Below are 14,007 nucleotides of genomic sequence, written 5' to 3'. Positions count from 1 at the left end.
GGAGGGCGGGGCCTGAGCTCCTGGACCGCCGGGAGGGGGCGCCTCAAACCCGGACCCTGGAGGGTGTCGGGTTTTGACTCGGCCCCGCCTGCTTAGCGTTGTCAGCCTGCATTCAGAGCGCAGGTTGGGGTGTGGGTGTGGATGCAGAGCCTGGAGGACGGGTCCGGGTCGCGCAGTCGGGGATCAGGAGGGAAGAGCACGCGGTAAGCGCGACCTTAGTGGCTCAGGGAACCTTACGTAGCCCAGGGACCAAACCCCTTCCTCCTTCCAGTTTGAGCTAGGATCCTCGTCAGACTCCAGGCTCCTTCCTCGGCTCGCAGTCCCTTTCACTGACTGCAAACCTCCTGTCGACCCCAGATACTATCTCTAATGCCAAACTCCTCGAACCTCAGACCCCTTCTTGGACTCCAAGATCCTTATCCTCCTATCTCAGACTCTTCCTCCGACCCCAGACCCCTCTTTCGACTTCAGACTCTGCCTTCACCCCCGACCCCCAGCCCCAGCCCCTACTTCATGTGCAACCTGCTTCATTTCGAGGACCCTCCTTGGACATCTCTCCTCGGACGTCAGATCCTTCCCTGGACCCCCCACACTTCGTCGACTCCTCTTTCAATCACAACCCCTTCTAGAACCCCTGACCTATCAGCATAGGGCAGTGAGCCTAAACTTGAGTTTGTCTTAGGATCTTAAAAGCGGCTCCCTAGATTCCACTCTAGCGATCATGCTTTAATTGGCTGGAATGGGGTCTCTGGAACTTGCATATTTACCATTATTTAAAGAGCTTTTATTTTATGTGGTTCTGGAAAGGAAACTTTGAGAAAGAAATCATGGTGGTGGTGATATGGTAGGACTGGGCTGGGTTGGGGGAGGATAAAAGGGTAGGGAATGGGTCTAAAGTCTAGGTATCTGGGTTCTATTCCCTCTGCTACAGCTTACAAACTGTGTGATCTTGGGCAAAACACTTAATCTCTTTGAGTATGGGTTTCTTCATTTGTAAAATGGAGAGAATGACAGTATCCATCTCTGGGTGGTGAGGACTAAATAACACACGGAAAGTTTTTAGTATATGGCTTGACACCTACTTAATACAGTAAATGCCATAATCATTATTAATATTTTTTTCTTAATCTCGTGGATTCTCATCTTGTCCAACCCGATCCATCCTCTTCCCACTGAGGAATTCCAACTACACCATAGTTTGCACTACTACCCCATTTCCAGGGATGGGGTGTTGGTTCCCTATATTATTAGGCCTCTTGCCCAGACTTCCATTTCACAGTCCACAGGCAGAGGGAGGGGACTGGTCAAGCCCCTGGCCACACATCCCCTCCTTCCCCAACCCCAGGCTCCAGGCTCAGAGATGACCTGAACGGGCTTGTAAATTCATTATGGGCCCAGCATCTGCAGTGCCACCTGTAGACAGGAGAGGGCAGCAGTGTGTCGGGAACAGCTCTGGGGCCTGAAAGAAGGGCTGGGAAGAGAGGGAGAAGGGAGAGGGCTGCCCAGAACTTTGTGTGTGGGATGGAAAGATGACCATTTATACTAGGACTGTGTGCCATTGCATGTGCCTTTCTCTTCACAGAGAGGTTCCTATCTCCTCAGTGAGGTCCATAGGGCTTATTATGCTTCAGTGAAGTCTGATCCCTTGAGTAGGGTCTGTCCCCACTAAATAAGGTCTGTGCCCCCTCAGTGGTGTGCATTCCCTCAGTGTAGTAAGAGGCCCTTCAGTGGGGTTGAGTCCTCTCAGTGGGGTTCATGTTTCTTTAGTAAAGTCTATATGTTTTGTATCTCTTTGGAGAAAGCCCATGTCCCCTCAGTAAGGTCAGTGACCTTCAATGCCATTCATGTCCTATTAGCAGGGTCCACAGCCCTTCAGTGAGATCTGAGATGCCCCAGTAAGATCTGTGTTCCCTTAATGGAGTCCATGTACTTTCAGTGAAGTGTGTGTCCCTTTTGTGCAGTTAATGCCTCCTCGATGAAGTATCGTCTTCTCAGTGGGGTCCATGTCTATTCCATGAGGTCTGTATCCTTTCCGGGAGCCCCGAGACCCTTTCCTCAGGATTGGGTAGGCTCTGGATCAAGGTCTGACCATGGAGAGGTTTGTTTGTTTTGTTTTTTTTCCAGTTTAGGGTGTGCTGGCCTTGCGACTAGCTGGACAAAGAACAAGACTGCAGGTGGGAAGGGAGGCTGGGCCAGGTGGGGTCCTGTGTAGGCTTCAGGAAGTGGGGGCTGCCTGCTTCCGGGCCTCAGAATCACTCTTGGAGTTAGATACTTAAGGATCCTTCCTGCCTTGACGGCCATTCTGTGAACCGATGGGCACGAGTGGGCCCTTCTTGGTGGTAAGTGCAGGTGGGAGATGGAGGGTCCTGGCTGGTCTCTCCTTTCTGGAGTGGAAGGGATAGAGGGAAGCCAGAGGTATCTGAGCCCAGGTGTGGCAGGGGAAGGGTCTCTTGGTGAAGTAAGAGACTGGGAAGGAAAGAAGGGTGTGAGTGATTCCTTCTACTTGCGTAGACTTTGTCATTTCACAAGCCTTAGCGTCAGCCTGGTGAGGCGGTAAAAACACCTGGAGTCAGGAGACCGAGGTTTGGCCCAAGTTACGGTCGTTGTATTTTCTGGGACCTTGTACAAAGCCCTCCCTTTCCCTGAGTTTACCATGTATGCAATGAAATGGGTTTATTAGCAAAGACTGAAGGCGCCTCCTAGTCTTCACTTAATGAGTCTTTGCATTTTAGGTCTGGAGGGAAATTCGTAGACCCTGTCACAGCCAGCCTCGCCACGCCCCGTCACTCCATGGGCCCACCCTCTCTCCCGTCACGCCTGGCCCCTCCCCTTCTGCTTTCACGCTGCGGTTCCACCCCTTCCGCAAGTCAGCTCCGCCCCATCACCCAAGCAATGCTCGACTTTTGCCTATCGGTTTCTTCGCTAGCCCTGGTCCCACCTCCACCAGGCATGGCTCCGCCCCTCCGGGCCGCCCCCCGCCACATGCCTAAGCCACGCCTCTGCTGTCAGGCCCCGCCCCTTCCCTGAAGGCCCCGCCCCTCGGTCGGCCTGTTTTCCCCCTCCTGGCAGCCCGCTGAGACCACCAAGGCTGATACGGTGTTCGGAACTTGAGGTGATGGGGCTTCCCGAGGAGCGGGGCCGGAGCGGCGGTGGGAGCGGGGTCCGGGAGGAGGCTGGAGCCCGGAGCCGGGCGCGGAGTTGGTCTCCGCCGCCCGAGGTCAGCCGTTCCGCGCACGTCCCCTCGCTGCAGCGATACCGCGAGCTGCACAGGCGCTCCTTGGAGGAGCCGAGAGGTGAGGCCGGGCCCGGGCGGGCCTGAGAGACGTCAGGGAGGAGAGAAGTGGGGGGCTCACAGGAGAGTGAGGAGTTGGGGGTTCTCTTGGGAAACTGAGGGGTCCGTGAGAAGATAGAGGTTTTGTAAGGGAAGAATTGCGGTTCTTTAAGGAGACGGAAAAGGGGTTCCGGGAGGAGAGGGGGGTTCTCTGAGAAGGAGGGTTCTGTAGGAAATGAGGGTTCCCTAGGAATTGGGGGGGTTCCTTGGCGGCTTGGGGGTTCGTGAGGAGTTGCATGTTTTGTGAGGAGAGTGAAAGTGTCCTAAGAAGAGAACAGTTCCTCAGGTGAAAAGGCGGGTTCTTAAGGGCGCAGAGCGCCTTGAGGAGAGGCGGGCCACAAAGAGAATTTTCTTTGCCGCTTTTCAGACCAGCCCACCCAGTGCCTCCTGACACCTTTAACCTGTGAGTTAAGTCTCCACTGCTGAGGGGCAGTAGGGTCCCATCCCGAGGTCCCCAAATTAGTAATGGAGTCCCAGATCTATTTTTAGTATTTCAGAAATCCCAATGGAAACTACCATATAAGACTGAACAAGTCACTAAAATGTTGTCTTTTCAAAAAAATTAGGGATGGGATTGTAATAACTCAGAAATTCTGATAGGTAGTTCCATGTCTTTAAGAACGTGTGGGGAAAATTCCCTACCTGTGCCCTCAAGCTGGGTTAGGGGTCACAACTGTAGCTGAGGTGGGAGGCAGCATGATGTTGGCAGTGGGACAAGCATGAGCCACCGAATCAAACTCAGAAAAATCTAGATTTAGATCCTGGCTCTACCACTCATTTACTGTGTGGTCTTAGGCAGATTTAAAAACCTGTCTGAAATTCCTTTTCTTTATCTATAAGACAGAGGTAATAATACCTGCCTCACAGTTTCGTTTGAGGGCAAAAATGAGTAATAAGTGGCATGTGAATTATAGAGTGCCTGATGCACAGTAGCATCCACTAAATAGCGGTTAGTCTGATAACAATAAGAACAAAGTGGATGAAGCAATTATTGAGTAATGCAGGATAAGACTGAATCAAGTGTAGAGTGGTTGATTGCTGCATGCAGTGTCCAAGTTTGAGTCCTCAGACCTCTTTTATTTTTTTTAAGGTGTTCATATAGATATTTATTGACTAAATTTGCCTACATAGAGAGTGTCTTACTGCTCATTAATGTATACCACACCTTAGACAAATATTACACTTAAAAGAGTCAACTGGTTGGTAATTCTTTCCTTGCCAAAAGTTTCTACTCTTTATAAAAGAATTCACAGTAGGCTTCCTTTAATAGGGAAATGAGCCAATATCTTTAAATAAGAACACAATCACATGGAACTTTCATAAAACACACTTATATCACACACCTGTATCCACCAATCATTCCAGGATTCTGACTTCTTGGGATAACACCATGTTTTTGTTGGGATTCTCTAGGAATAAAATATAAAGACCAATTAATATACTGGTCCTATAATAATATCATATCTTCATTTTTCCAATGGAGACTGCCTGGTTGGCTCTCAGAGAGGTGATCTAATCTATAGTCTCACCCCCTAATCTAAGCTCACTTTCAGGTTAGATGTCCCCAGCTTGTTTCTTTTCTTTTCTTTCTTTCTTTTTTTTTTTTAATTGAAGTATAGTTGATTTACAATGTTGTGTTAGTTTTAAGTATACAGCAAAGTCATTCAGTTATTTATGTATATCCTTTTTCAGACTCTTTTCCCCTATAGGTTATTACAAAATATTGAGTATAGTTCCCTGTGCTACACAGTAGGTCCTTATTGGTTATCTATTTTACATATAGTAGTGTGTATACGTTAATCCCAAACTCCTAATTTATCCCTCCCCTCCTACCTCAGACCTCTTTTCACTTCTCTCCCCTCTCTATTTTCTCCTGTCATGAGTTCATCTGTTTCCCAGGGGTGAGCTTTTTTTTTTTTTTTAATTGAGGTAACATTATTTAAGTTCCCTGTGTACAGTGTTATATTTCTACTTCTGTATACACTACAGTGTGATCACCACCAAAAATTTGGTTTCCATACATCACCATATAGTTACCCTCTTGACTCATTTTCCCCTCCCCAGCCTTCCCCTCTGGTAACCACTAATCTGTTCTCTGTATCTGTGTGTTTGTTTTTGTTTAGTTTGGTTTGTTCATTTATTTTGTTTTGTTTGTTTTTTATATACCACATATGAGGGAAAGCATATGGTATTCGTCTTTGTCTAACTGTCTGAAATGGTGAGATTTCATTCTTTTTATGGTTGAGTAATATTCATATATCCATATAATAAATATATATCACATCTTCTTTATCATTCATCTATCAATAGACACTTAGGTTGCTTTCATATCTTGGCTATTTATTGTAAATACTACTACAATGAACATAGGAGTACATATATCTTTTCAAAATAGTGTTTCTGTTTTCTTCAGAAAAATACTCAGAAGTGGAATAATGGATTGTATAATAGTTCTATTCTTTTTTTTTTTTTTTCTTTTTTTTTTGTGGTATGCGGGCCTCTCACTGTTGTGGCGTCTCCCGTTGCGGAGCACAGGCTCTGGACGCGCAGGCTCAGCGGCCATGGCTCACGGGCCCAGCCGCTCCGCGGCATGTGGGATCTTCCTGGACCGGGGCACGAACCCACGTCCCCTGCATCGGCAGGCAGACTCTCAACCACTGCGCCACCAGGGAAGCCCAATAGTTCTATTCTTAATTTTTTGAGGAATCGCCATACTCCAAAGTGGCTGCACCAATATACATTCCCACCAACAATGTCTTAGGGTTTCGTCTCTCCATATCCTTTCCAACACGTGTTATTTCTTGCCTTTTTGATAATAGCCATTCAAACGGGTGGAGGTGATATCTTATTGTGGTTTTGATTTGCATTTCCCTAATAATTAGTAATACTGAACATTTTTTCATGTGCCTGTTGCCCATCTGTATGTCTTTGGAAAAATGTCTATTCAGCACCTATGCTCATTTTTTAATTGGGTTGTTTGTTTTTTTGTTATTGAGTTGTATGAGTTCTTTATATATTTTGAATACTAACCCTTTATTGGATATATGATTTGCAAATATCTTCTCCCCAGGGGTGAGCTATTACTGTCAAAAGAACTCCTTTTCTACATATTTAGCTCTGTATCCAGGATCTCACTTTTGCTCTAGTCTCAAATTTCATAGGTCTGTAGAGCATTTTATTCACACACCCTGTTGTTATACCATATTTAATATGACTGTGTCTCAGATTTACCAATTTTCCCTTCCAAACCTGCTTTCCTCCCTAATTTTCTAATCCCTGTCAATGGCACCATCCCAAATCTTATCTATCTGTATATCTTATTTATTTATAGATTGCTTACTGCTTACTAAGCACAAATTCTGTTTGATTTGATGTAGAGACTATTATCCCCATTTTATGGAGAAGGATACTGAAGCTTAGAGAGGTTAACTTAATTGCACAAGGTCACACAGGTGCTTAGTGGTGGAGCTGTGATTTGAACCAAGGTAGTTTTGATTGCAGAACCTGTTCTCCCAATAGCTATGCTGTTCCTCTTCCCTGATCCACAGGCTGCCTTTCACCAAATTCTGTCAAATACTCTTTCAAAATCTCTCTCAGGTTACCTTTTCTTCCATTCCCATAGACCCTTTTAATTCAAGGGAGCAGCCTCCTAATTGGTTCTCTCTCCACTAGTCTCACTCATTTCCAATATTTCTGGTAGATTTAGATTTAGATTTATCTAAACACTCTTAGCCTGATATTATGGAAACACTGCTTTCATATGTCACTTCAAAAACTTGCAATAGTTCCCTATTTCCTACAGCTTCAAATTAAAATTCTGCCTTTCTTTCAGAGTCTCTGGATAACTAGCCCACCCCACCTTTCTATTCTTATCTTCCGCTACTCCCTACCATATACCCCTCATTCTACAACAGGTCATTCTTGTTGATATACTGGATACACAAAAGTCCCTTTCCCATCTCCTTGCCTTTGCCCATTCCCTTCTGTTCCTCTCTACTTAGTCAAACCCCAACAATTCCACAGAGCATTCCCTGATCATCCCAGACCATTTTCATCTTTTCCTCTTCTAAACGTCTTCAGTACTTAGAATGTGTGCCAAAGAAACACCCATAGTTCAACAGCTCCACCAGAAAAAAACAAAAACAAAAACTAAGTGATCATGGACTTCACTGGAGGTCCAGTGTTTAAGACTCCGAGCTTCCACCGCAGGGCGCACGGGTTTGATCCCTGGTTGGGGAACTAAGATCCCATATGCAGCGTGGCGTGGCCAAAAAGCAAAACAAAGCAAAGCAAAACAAAAAAAACTAAGTGATCATAAAACTCAGTTTTCTTCACTCCTTGTTGATGGACGTAAATGTGGTTCAAATGTAGTTTTACATAGTTTATGCCTACGAATTATCACTTTAAAATATTTTTGAGTATACACACATGCTCAGTGTAGTTGTAACAGCATGGACTTGAGAGTTAGATCCATTCGTTCCCTCTTTAATGGCCATTTAGTATTCTATTGTTATCACTACCAGTATTGCTAGTTTTTATCAGTTTTTTCATTATTGGGCTTTAGTGTTGTTTCTAGTTTCACTATTATAAATAGTGTTAGTATAAACATCTATTGAGTAATCTCTTTTTTTCCTTTGGTATTACTTTCTTAGAGTGGGTTCCCCAAAGTTAAGTTAGCAGATGAAAGGTTATTAAAAATGTTATGATTCTTATCAGGCATTGCCCTGCTGTTCAGTAAATTGTGCTAATTTCTTATAATGCTGTTATCATATAAGAGTATCTGTTTTCTAGGGCCACTCAGGCATTGAGTTTAATCTTTCTTTTAGTCTTTGCTAGTTTTATTGGCATCTAATGGCACCTTGGGGTTGATTTAATTTGGATTTCTTTAATTCATTGCAAGTTGTACTCCATGCGATTTAGCTTTCAATTATATTCTGTCTTGTATATTCAAAAATATTTTATGTTAGTCTTGTCTCTTTAATCAGATTATATAAACTAAATCATCTAACCTTGAACAAGTCACTTTACCTCTATAAATTTGATTTCTTATCAGTAAAATGAGGGGGTGATAACCTCTAAAGTTCCTTCCATTGTTATGGTTCTAAGTGTCTCTGTCTCCTCTAGCTCCTGATCCAGTACTGAGATTATCCTAGGTGTTCTGCAGTTGTATGTTTAACCTGTTGAGTACCTTTTCTCCAAAGTAGCCAGGCAAATATTTCAAGATTATAAATCTGATCATGTCCTTTTCCTGATTAAACTCCTATGATGGCTTTCCATTGCTCTTAGGGTAAACAGCAAATTCCTTATGCTTAGAAGGATTGCGTTATCTGCCCAGTTTATGCGTCAGTTCCTGCTATTCTTTCTGTAATTCTCAGTGCTTCGGCCTAAGGGAGTTCCTCTTAACACATACCCTTGGTTCTTTTCTGTCCCATAGTAATGTCTTTCTTGGTGGGGGAGTGGAGAAAAACTCCTATTCATCTGTCAGATTTTAGCAACAATGTCTTCCTCAGGGCAGTTCAAATGGTGACTTAGTAAATGTATAACCTTGGGCAAATTATTTAACCTCTCTGAGCCTGGATTTTCAAATCAATAAAATAAGAATGAAAATAAGGCCTGCCTCCTAGGGTTGTAGTAAGAACTAAATAAGATAATGCATTTAAGGAGCTTAAAGCAACACCTGGCACTCAGCAAGTAACACTTGGGCAAGTAGGAGGAGGAGAAAGAGATGCTCATTAAATAATTGCTGAGAGTGAATGAACAAAGTAAGCCTCCTATGTCATGGAAGGCTCTGTTGGTAAAGGATTTGTTCCTTTCACTAATTAGTTCATTTTAAAAGTTACTGATTGACTACAATGTACTAGGCATTGTGGCTACAATTTAAATAGACAGTGAAAAATGGAGTGGCAGTTTTGAGAAGGGAGGGAAGAAATTTGAGTCAAGATTCAGCCCATGGGAATAGAAGGTGGTTTAGGAGTATGGTGGGTGTTAAGATTTGATAGGTAGGTAGAGGAGGGACCCAGGTGGTAGGTCCTAGAGTACAGGGCAGATTTGTGACTTGGTCCTGTGCATAGACTGGTAAGCCATCTGAGGATAAATATGTCTGAGAAGCTAAGTGATGTCTGGGCTTCCTTTTCCGTTGCAGAGTTTTGGGGAGACATTGCCAAGGAATTTTACTGGAAGACCCCATGTCCTGGTCCATTCCTCCAGTACAACTTTGATGTGACTAAAGGGAAAATCTTTATTGAGTGGATGAAAGGAGCAACTACCAACATCTGCTACAATGTACTGGATCGAATTGTCTACGAGAAAAAACTTGGCGATAAAGTTGCTTTTTACTGGTAAAAACATCTATTTTATAGCCTGTGGCAGATAAAAAGTCATCCTCACATTTATATAGTGTTTTGTAGTTCACAAAGTACCTTAAAAATCCATGAATTCATTTGTTGCTTACAACAGCCCAGAAGAATAAGCAAAGTATCTTTAACTTAATGTCTCAGGTGAGGAAAAATACCTCAAGTAAGTTAAATGACTTCCCTAAAATCACATAACTAGAATGTGACAGAATTGACATTCAAAGCCAAGTGTCCTGACTTCTAGTCTAGTGTTCTCAACTTGGAGAGGAACAAGGTGAGAGGGTAAATGGAAGCAAACAGTACTAAGTAGCTTTCTTTCTCATTCTTGCTTTGGGAGAAAAAGGGATATTGGATTTTTCACTACCACTACCACTGTTATCATCATTACCTTTGATTGAGCTGTATGACAGACACTGTGCTCAAGTGCTTAGCAAATATTATCATATTTGATGCTCACAGCAACTAAGAATACATTATTTATTTTCCTCATTTTACATATGTGAAAACTGAAATTCTGAGATGTAGATAAATGACTTATCTGAAGTCATACAACTAGTAAGAAGCAGGGCTAAGATTCAAACCCTGGTAGCACAATTCCAGAGTTTATACTCTTAACCATGACACTACACTATCCTTTTAATTTCTTATACTAGCCTCCCAACTTAGCTTTGCAAAGTAGGTATTCTTTGCTCCATTTTATAGCTGAAGAAATGAAGCACACATCTGTGCTTCATAGTGAATAAGGCCATAGCATGAGTAACTGGTAGAGCCAGGATTCAAACCCAAGTCTGTCTGATTCCTTGCTTTTAACACTAGGCCACACTGCCTCCCCAACTGAAACTGAGAACCCCCCTCCTCCTAGCAACGTAGCTTAGAGGAGGTGTTACAAAACTGAACCTGAAATAAGATCTTGAAGTTCCAGTTATTGGAGTGTTGCTTCTGCCACCAACCATGAGCACTTTGGGAATTGATCTATTTCTCTTTAAGTAAGCCAATAGGAGCACGTTGGTATTTCATGGAAGAATTAAATTGGTAGTCAGTAAAAATTTGCCCAGTTTGTGTGATATATTGAGAAAAACCCTAACCTGAGAGATAGGAAACTCAGATTCTTATTCCAACTGTGCCATTCACTTGCTGTGTAACCCTAGGCAAGGCATTTAACTCTCTGAAAGTCAGTTTCCTCATTCATAAAATGGGGGTAATAATTCTTCCCTTGTCTTTATCACTAGATTGTTATGAGAATCAAATATGATATTGTAAAAGCATTTATTTGTTCATTGGAAAACAACATACAGATGTGAGTGGTCTGTTATCACATTACCATTGTTCAATTTGGGGTCCCTTTGCCACTGAAAGTCATGGCCTATTATGCCTGTTGAGACTTTGTTTAGCTCCTACCCTGGGACTTTATGCTTCAGCTCCAGCTGACACTTGGGCCCACCTCCTAGGTTCCTTAGGGATCAAAAAACCTTTAAAGATTTGCAGAGGAGATGCTTTTGTCTAAATTTGTTACCTGGTTTGAAATAATTCAGGTGCAAGGGGAAAGCACAGGCCAGAGTTGTCCAGTCACTGGATATTGCTGCAGAGTGCTGAGGCCCTTCTTTTAGTTCCCCTACCATCCATACCTGAACAGAGCCTGTCTCCACATTTGTAAAATGAAAGGAGTAGATTAGATCAGTGTTCTCCCAAGAATGCTCTAGGAACCACTCACTAACTAGTAGACATATTAGCAGGGGCTTCTTGATTCATGAAACAAATGAGACTGAGAAGTAATACATAATAAATTACGTTTGTGGGATTCCCAATGTATATTAGTATAGTAAAGACTCCAAGAAGTCCTACAGTAAAGATACCTGATTAATTTTAACATGGGATTTCTAAAGTTTATTTGAGCCTCAAACACATTTTGCAGCATGCTATTAACATCAAAAGAAGCAGTATTCCATGGAACACCAATTTGGGAAGCACTCAATTATATAATCTCTACATTTACTTCCAGTGCAAAATTCTGTAACTCTATATATAACAAGACATTTTCACTCCAGTTTTACATTGGTCACTCAACCAATAAGAATTTTTAAAGATATTGGTTATACAGCCCTATGTTAGGTGTTATGGTACAAGGGTAAGAAGAGTGGAGACAAGTACCACACTGGCCATTATTATTCAATTCTCAAGCTACAGATAAATCACATTTGTTAAAAGAAAGTAAAGTGAAAACATGCGAGATACTTGGTTACTTCCCTTTTTTACCTCCATATTTTAAAAATAATATGCTTATACTGCTATTTCTTCATCTTTTTTTTAGAAAGTATTGACTTCCTTTTATGATAGATGAGAATTCAGTTCTTGTATATTCCTCCAGCTTCCTTCTCTTATCTCCTCAGTATAATTATACCTCTGTTTTTTAGTTGATTTAAAAATCAATGTTTATGTTAGAATAATCTATCACAGTTGCATTTCCTTTTATGTAAAGATTTCTTTTTCACAGAAGTTAAAAATTGCCTGCCATTTTTCTTGCACTATTTGCCTTTGTCGTATACTCAATTTTTTTCAAACTCTCTATCATATAATTTATTCTCTGAAGTGCTCTTTTTCTCCTTTTTCCTTTGTCTTGGAGCCCACCTTCTTCCTGCTCTAATTTCTATTAATGCTTTTAAAGTGACATCTTTTCAGTGATTTGCTCCAGTTGATATACTTCTTATGGAGCCACAGTATGACTTTCTTTTCAACCTAGGCATTTACATAGCTATTAGAAAACCACATTTGTAGGTCACTTCTTGTTTTAGGGCATATCTTATATATATACTGAAATAATCCACAAAGGAAATAGTGCTCTTAGGAAAGTACTCCAATAAGCCAAAAAAAGAACAATATTAAGGAAGAACTTGGCCTTTTACTTTTGACTTGACACATTGTAAATACTCATGGAAGAACAGTATTTTTAGAATTTGAAGTGACTGTCTTAGGGTCCATCTAGGCCAACTCTCTTTACAGATGGGTAGATTAAGGATCAGAGAAGCTAAGTGATTTGCTTAAGGGTGATAAACCTGCTTGGAGACAGAGCTGAGACTAATCTCCAGATATCCTCACTCCTAGTCAACTTCTCTTTTTACCATATGATGCTACAGTGGACCCTTGAACAACTCGAGGGTTAGAGGTGCCAACCCTTGCACAATCCAATCTGCATGTAATTTATAGCTGGCCCTCCATAGCCTCTGTATCCGAGGTTCCACATTCACGGATTCAACCAACAGTGGATCATGTAGTACTGTAGTATTTACAATTGAAAAAAATCTGCATATAAATGTATTCATGCATTTCAAACCCGTGTTGTTCAAGGGTCAACAGTACTTCATTATTCTAGCTGTGCAGTACTTGGCTGTGACCAGTGAAAAGAGAAATTAGTCATATTAGTTAAATTAACTTTAAGTTAATTTGCTTAAAAATGTAAAATAAATGGTGTCATCAGGTTTAAATGGCCCAGACCCTTTAATGAATGTAAAATAGATTTACATTCTATTGGGGAAGACCAGACAGGCCTACATGAAACAGCCTGAAAGCAATTATGGGTCAAATTGCAAAGAGCCACTTTTACAAATAGTTCACAGAAGGGAGAAAGCATTGCAGGGAGACAGTATAACATAAAATTAGGAGAATGTGTTTTGGTGTCAAACTAACCTAATTTGAGTCCTGTTTCTGCCACTAACTAGCTTTATGATTTTGCACAAGTTACTTAGCCTCTTTGAGCCTCAGTTTTCTCAACTGTGAAATGTGGATAAAAATAGTTTTTATCTCATGGAGTTGTCAACTGAACAGGATTGAAAAGGATAACAACCCATGTGTCCAATTCCTGGCACATTGAAAGCACTCAAATATTAGCCGCCATTATTATTACATTGGGACAGTGAGATGACCAAGTCTGTCTAGAGTAAAGGGTTTATGTAGGGAACAATTTATTCATTCAATACTTATTAAGAACTTACTATGTACCAGGAAGTATTCTGAACAAACAGGCAAACTCTCTGCCCTCATGGAGGTTATATTCCAGCTTAAGGAGACAGACAATAAACAAACCAACCAACAAATATGTGACAGGTAGTGATAAGTGCTATAGAAAAATACAAAGCAGTTTAAGGAAAAAGGAATGACAATGAAGAATGGGGATTGATGAGGGAAGCACTCTCTGATAAAGGTGACATTTGAGCAGAGATATGAAGGAAATGGAGAGTGTTATGCCCATAGCTGGGTTGGGAAAGGGAAATATTCCAGGTACATGGAAGAGCAAGCGCAAAGGCCCTGAGATGGGAGTGTTCTGCTACC

The 14,007-nt window shown here is 42.0% G+C and overlaps 1 protein-coding gene across 3 annotated transcripts in view; it reads left to right on the top strand.

Moving 5' to 3' along the window:
- Positions 1 to 132: 132 nt before the first annotated feature.
- Positions 133 to 14,007, top strand: part of ACSS2 (acyl-CoA synthetase short chain family member 2) — a 50,419-nt gene continuing 36,544 nt past the window's right edge. For 2 of the 3 annotated variants that reach the window (XM_082600642.1, XM_082600641.1), the window contains exons 1-2: positions 3,032 to 3,293; positions 9,474 to 9,669. In XM_082600642.1, the coding sequence (XP_082456768.1) occupies positions 3,116 to 3,293; positions 9,474 to 9,669 (374 nt within the window). In that variant the 5' untranslated portion in view covers positions 3,032 to 3,115. Of the gene's footprint in view, positions 204 to 3,031; positions 3,294 to 9,473; positions 9,670 to 14,007 lie in introns of those variants that run through there. The other variant, XM_082600643.1, reaches the window with a different exon arrangement.

The sequence above is a fragment of the Mesoplodon mirus genome (genome assembly GCF_964341445.2).
Source record: "Mesoplodon mirus genome assembly, chromosome: 15".
Lineage (NCBI taxonomy): Eukaryota > Metazoa > Chordata > Mammalia > Artiodactyla > Ziphiidae > Mesoplodon > Mesoplodon mirus.
This window is presented reverse-complemented; position numbering and strand designations above follow the sequence as displayed.